This window comes from Sinohyriopsis cumingii, unplaced genomic scaffold (genome assembly GCF_028554795.1).
Source record: "Sinohyriopsis cumingii isolate HCF-2022 unplaced genomic scaffold, ASM2855479v2 utg002115l, whole genome shotgun sequence".
NCBI lineage: Eukaryota > Metazoa > Mollusca > Bivalvia > Unionida > Unionidae > Sinohyriopsis > Sinohyriopsis cumingii.
This window is the reverse complement of record NW_028316133.1, coordinates 122,501-129,151: the sequence shown is the minus strand read 5'-3', so window position 1 is coordinate 129,151 and position 6,651 is coordinate 122,501. Positions and strand designations below refer to the sequence as shown.

Sequence of the window (6,651 nt, the reverse complement as noted above, 5' to 3'; positions counted from 1 at the left end):
ACATGGCAGTCAGTATACATGGCAGTGGAAGAACCTGGGAAAAACATGGTAAGAACCACTGACCCATGGGAAGCTACTGGCAAGCTTTCTCACATACCTATGTTGGCTCTATCAAAGACTTAAACCACATGAACAGGGGAGAAATGGCAGAATGGCAGAGAGGTAAAAGCAAGCACTTAAGATGACACAGGGCCTTCACAGAGAGGGAGATTGCATTTAAAAGAGTAAGGTTTAAAATTGTTCTCACCAGGAGTAACAACAATGGGCTTATGCAACTAATTGTATCCTGTCTTGGTTGACTATTAACACTATATATAAAAAAATGATGGATAACACTGCTATGTTGTACGTTGTTTAACGTACATTTTGTTCCATTGCCACGGTACATTAAAAAATGGGGCCCCGAGTGGCTGAGTGGTTTGAAGTGCTCTCCATTACGGATCACTGCCATCTCACCTCTGTCTGCACCGGTTACAGTCTCAGATTCAGCCAATGTGGGTATGTGAGAAAGCTTGCCAGTAGCTTCTTGTGGGTCGGTGGTTCTTTCTGGGTTCTTCCTCCACCATTAATACTGGCCGCCATGTATAGCCTATCATGTGCTGAAAAATGGCGTTAAACCCCACAACAACAACAACAACATTAAAAAATAATCAATGATGATCTAAAGGATAGGAATTGTCATTTCAAATAAAAATGAAACACAAAACGAGCAACTGTTACTGTTTATTAACATAATAAAACCTAGTTATATTTGAATGGTCATTTATTCACCTGATAAAAACCAAGTTAAATAACTAGCATGATTATCTATAACAGACTGGAACACAGGAATCATGTCAGATTAAGTAAGTTTCTTCAGATCCAAAATATATATACTACCATATAAACTCACCTATAAGTAGAGTCTAACTGTATACTACACAGACTGCGATCATTTTGCTGTACCAGTAAGTCTTAAGGAAATGAATCATAAAATATGGACTTACAAAATAAAAGCACAAGTTATGGAAATACAACTGTTTGTGGCAAAATCCAGATACTGGCTTTTTCATGTATGATTCTGCTCTGGATTTCATATTAGAGTCGGTGAAACTTGTCAGGTAACCTGACTAATTTGACTGTAGTACCTCAGGTGCTTTAAACTGCACATATTTTTGTTATGCAAAATGTCTGCATAATCAAGCTGTTGCTTTTTTTTGTAATGTCGTCCATCAAGCGACATGTTACAAAGAATGTGACAATAAACCTCTTAGAAAGTTTTAATAGTACAGAAGAATAAAAGGAAATATTCAGATATTTGCGGGAAAAGTCAGGAAGGTCAACAATTTTGTTTAGTGGACATAATGTGTTGATTTGAGTATGTCACATGTCGGGAGAGATGACCGCCATAGCCAAAACTGTTTTTAAAGATTAAATCCAGTTGACAGATGTCAAGAAGCCATTGAGCTCCATAGGGTTTGGAACTGCAGTTTGTGAAACTGTACTAGAGGTAATTACGGCTCAAGTCAAATTAACAAACTTCTGCACTGAACCCAATGTTTGCTGCATCAATCTTGAATCACACTTCTGGACTTGTAAATGCATGTTTTCCAGCTTAACAACAGCAGCTGATGATATTTCGCTACGCTTTACTGAAAACGTTTCCAACTTACAGAAAAAAACCTTAGTTACTGCCTTACGGAGAAGGTCTTGTTAGGGTTGGGAGATCTGCTGCAGATCTGGGTCTGCACATTTTGTTAGCAGCAATCAGTAAAACAAGCAAAATTATCCCTGATCTGCCGGTACTTCATACGATAGCAGATCAGGGTCTTCACTGTTTGCAGCTGGATGAGTTAAAGTGTGTATATACAGTACCCATAAATGCGCTAGCATATCCTTGTACATAACAACAATAAGAAAAATACTTTGTATACTTGTCAGAAAAATAGTAGTATAATAAGCAAATATGCCATCTGTGTAACGATTCTCAGTCTTATCTCGGTATAAATTTCATGCTGAAAAATGGCTCAGTTCCAGAAAACTTTGTCAAGATGAAATAAAGTTAATTTTGGGAACTGTATGTGTATTCTTGTTAATTCAGTTTACAACAGGTAAGTATTGTTAATTCAGTGTACAACAGGTAACTATTGTTAATGCAGTGTATAAAAGGTAACTATTGTTAATGCAGTGTACAGCAGGTAACTATTGTTAATGCAGTGTACAGCATGTAACTGTAAACTGTGACAGATGTAGTTAGCAAATACAAATTCAATATACCAGGTAGCGCTTAAAAAAAGAAATGGTCTATTTTGTAGGGACTAAATTGAAGAGTGTGTGCGTGTGTGTGTGTGTGTGTGTGTGTGTGTGTGTGTGTAGGGAGTAAAAGTACTTCAACCAATAATGTGTATCTCCAAAATATATCTCTTCAACTACTTAGAAACATTCATGTCCCCTATGATCAAAATAAAACGTGAAAATCTGCAATTGCATCTTTTAGTTGAAGTGTACAGCATTCTATAATGACTGACGATGGAATTTTTCTCTACTATGGCTCCCCCCTCCCATGGGGTGTACAGCATGTTATACTGCTTACAGTGGAATGTCCTTCTGATATGCCTTCACCCCTGTGAGGTGTACAACATTTTATACTGATGATGGAATCTTCTTCTGCCTTAACCACACACCCCACCCTGGTGTACATTTTATGCTGACAATAGAATTTCCTTCTCTTGTGTCTCCCTCTCCTGTGTAGTGTGCAAGACTTTATATTGACTAACAATAGAATTAATTTCCTGCTATGGCTACCCCGCTCCCCCCATCCCATGGGGTGCACATCATTTTATATTGATTGGCAATGAAATTACCTACTGCTATGGATTCCCCTAAGTGCTTGGGGATACATAATAAGCCTGATGTGCCTGCCAGCATGTTAGTAGGTGACTAATGGAAGGAAGCTTTCTCAAGATGATGTACCAGCCAAGAAGGTTTCAAAATGTTTTAAAAAGAGTTTATAAAATAAATACAACTTCCTATTTTATGGGTTTCACCCTTGCTTGCCTTTATGTTAGTTTAGAATGCCTTTGTCTTAAGTACGTAAACTTGGCACTTTATAGTCAGGATTGTGTTGATGTTCTACTAAATCCCATACATATCATCAAACATTCTGCAGTGGCTATCTATAATACAAATATTATATATGTAAAACTTTCTAGCTTCACTAATGCAGATTCAAAGTAAAATTCTCCAACTAGGACATGCTGTTGTGGGTTTAATGTAATTTTTCAGCACACAATAGTATAATTGGTGGAGAAAGAACCTGGGAAAACCCTGGTAAGAACCACTGACTCATGTGAAGCTACTGGCAAGCTTTCTAACATACTCACACTGGTCAAGATAGAGACTTGAACCCATGTGGACAGAGGTGAGATGGCAGTAATCAGTAAAGGTGACTACTATCAACCACTCTGCCCTCCTTTTTCAGACACAAAATTTGGAGAAGTAACATAGAAATATGCTCAAAAAATATAAATCACCCCCCCCCCCTTCTCAATAGTCTAATTCTCTTAAAGACAGTTTTGAAATTGCCTAAGTTTGCACAGGTGTGATGTTGTAACTTATCAACTAGGTGTCCATTGAGAGGTTTCATATCCACTGTCAGAGCAAAAATGACAACTCTGGTTATCTTCCTCCTATACCCTGACATAATACACAACATCAATGCAGCATTAGATACCAGTCATTGTGGCCTACATTCTGATAAAATATATCTCACTCACCTGCCAAAGTAAAGACATTTGCACATGAAGCTGAATGGCCATATTGCCAACAGTGCATGAAAACAATTAAAATCAAAATGTAACCTAAGTCATCCAAGCATGAATATAGGTCAGACTGACCTACTTTTGGTGGAAGATTCTGCACTACTTGCATGTCATAATCATGAATAAAATGCTTTTTCTTTGTATAAGATAGGATGGAGTAAATGATAAAATTATACAGAAAATTAACTTATCTCTTAATGACTGCTGAATATCAGGAAATATGATACAAATTGTTTTATCCATTGGAATTGACAGATTCTTTTCCTAATTTTTTCTTTAAATATCGTTAATCTGTTTTTAAGTCATATCTGACAAATGTAGTATCTACATTGTGACCTGAGTTGGTTTTAAAAGGTTCACACTAAGAGCTATATAGTTCAATCTGTCTGTCTGTCTCTGGTTGAATGTGGTAGATTCAAGACTCCATAATGACCTATGACTCGTAAGTCTCCTCTGTGGATTCCCCAGACCGAAGTTTGGTCATGACCTCTGCCAACATTTGGTTACAAAGAGCTGCATAGGGGTTCATGGACACCAGCAGCTGCTTGGCAAAATGACCACCCAGATTAGCTGCCCTGGTTAGATCCTGTTTTGCTTCATCATCATTACCTGTAGTGAAAAAAGAAGAAGATGATGAAGAAAGGCAATATAGTGGCAGAGGATAATACATGAAGATAATGAAATAATTAGCAATGATATGGTGATGACATAAATAAGAGAATTAATAATAATAATAATAATAATAATTAACCTGGTGATAATTATAGTGATCAATATCATCATCCAACCATCTCACTTTCATTACTTTCATCAGCATCCTCCAAGGATTACAAACAACTTACGAGATACAAAGTTTCTGCAGTTGGGTTTCCTTGCAAATTTAGAGTGATCTGACTGGACAAAACACTCAAAACAAATTTCATAATTAAAGTTTAGAAATATCGGCTATGCAGGTATACGTATGGATTTGTCCACAACATGCAGGTTTTTTCACCATATGTGTGAATAAGATGGATGATAAAGTGTGGATTTCTTAATGATCAAAACTGACATTGTTAAACTGGTGTATCTTTCAAATTCCTGCATCTATTGCTTAAATTTTCTTTCAAAATGTCTCCAATATTTACAAATCTGAAGGGATTAGTCACAAAAAATTACAATTAACGTAACAGATATGTCAATTTTCTGTGCCACTTCTTCTGATCTGTTTAGTGACTGCCTTGAAATGTCAATTCCATCTAAAGCATCCTCAGCAATATAGCACATGCATAAAAAAGTTCACTTGTAACTTTGACCTAAATAATGGAACTGATAAAAAGATTATCCAAAATCAGTTTGTCCAGCTCAAAGACTACAACATGGCGATATCTGAGGCCTCTCAAATATGTGGACCATATAAGTTTCTAAATAATGGAATAAATGAATGGAAAAAAAAACAACAATGAAGACAACAATTTGATGATAACCTTCAAGACGGCTGATTAGAGCTCTCTGAGTATAGGCTTGACATGCCACTGTTCCTCTCCCATCACTCAGTTCAATGGCCTTATTCAGGTCCTGCATAGCTCCTGTAAAACAAACCGGAAAATATTATCAACCGTATGATCTAATTTTCATGACCTTACACAGAGTGTAATATCATTTTTTGTATTCCCATGAGGAACCTTAAGTCGATGTATGTGGTCTCAGACTAAACATTGTGCAGAACCTGTTATTTTCTTATTAGACCCAGCATGACCTTGACCTATGACCTTTATACCCCAGAATCTGTAAGTTTCTTAATTACCCTAAGTGCAATCCACAGTGTTTGGCTCTTAAACATAAATTATAGTACAAAACCTATTTGTCTTTGTGCCAATATATTCTGCAGATTGACCATGGCTACCAGAATATGAAAGATAGAAGTGTCCTGGAAAAAATGAGGTGGGTCATGGGGATGTGTTCCAGGATTTCATGTGTATTTGATCTGGTAGGTCGGGGGTCCCTGAGACATCTATGTTTATGTTGAATTTGTTACAGGTAGAACAAATGAACTTAAGAAAATATACACAATGACATTATTATAAACAAACAATAAGCGTTTATGTTTATGCAATACAGAGTGACAAACAGACTGATAGAGTGACAAACAGAATAACAGTGAAGGAACAACAGTGACATACAAATCGACAGTGACAAAAAGATCGACTGAGAAAGAAAAATTACCTTTTACATCCCCATTCAATCTCAGTGCCTGTGCTCTGTTGTTGTAGGCCGAAGCAAAATTTGGCGCAATCTGAATGGCTTGACCAAATAATTCTAGTGAATTGAGAATCTCTCCTTTCTCTGCCTCCTGAACACCAGCAATTTCCAGTCTCTTTGCTTCCTTAATCTCATTAGTTACTATTGGCTCTGAAACATGCCAGAAAACCAAAATGTAAATTCTTAGATATTTGAGAGTGGAACACGGATGATCTATATCACAGGGAAAATAGACCAGCCTGGCTTGGATTTAATCCATACAAAACCTCCTGGATGACTAATCTTCTATCAGCTGACTGGCTGCAATAAAGTATCTGATGAAATGACTTGATACTCCCTCATTTTGATGTTGTCCATGTTACTCTGAAAGCTTATGGGTACATCTTTATAATGCTATTCCCTCAATATAATGCTGTTACTATAAGCTTGTTGTAACCCCTCATAATGTGATTACAGTGCAAGTTAATTGTAATGCCTCATCATAATGGTGTATGACTGCAAGCTTATTGTAATCCCTCATTATAATGATTTTGTTTTCATGTGTACTCTACTCATAATGCTTTTTATATGACTTCAAGTTTATTTTACTCCCTCATTTTAATGCTGTTTA

The 6,651-nt window shown here is 36.7% G+C and overlaps 1 protein-coding gene across 1 annotated transcript in view; it reads right to left on the bottom strand.

The window, feature by feature from the left end:
* Nucleotides 1-710: 710 nt before the first annotated feature.
* The window catches only part of LOC149771127 (tetratricopeptide repeat protein 36-like), a 10,243-nt gene continuing 4,302 nt past the window's right edge, over nt 711-6,651 (bottom strand). The window contains exons 2-4 of the mRNA XM_089948843.1: nt 6,006-6,191; nt 5,267-5,368; nt 711-4,409 (exon numbers count right to left, since the gene is read on the bottom strand). Of these exons, the coding sequence (XP_089804969.1) occupies nt 4,234-4,409; nt 5,267-5,368; nt 6,006-6,191 (464 nt within the window). The 3' untranslated portion in view covers nt 711-4,233. The remainder of the gene's footprint in view (nt 4,410-5,266; nt 5,369-6,005; nt 6,192-6,651) is intronic.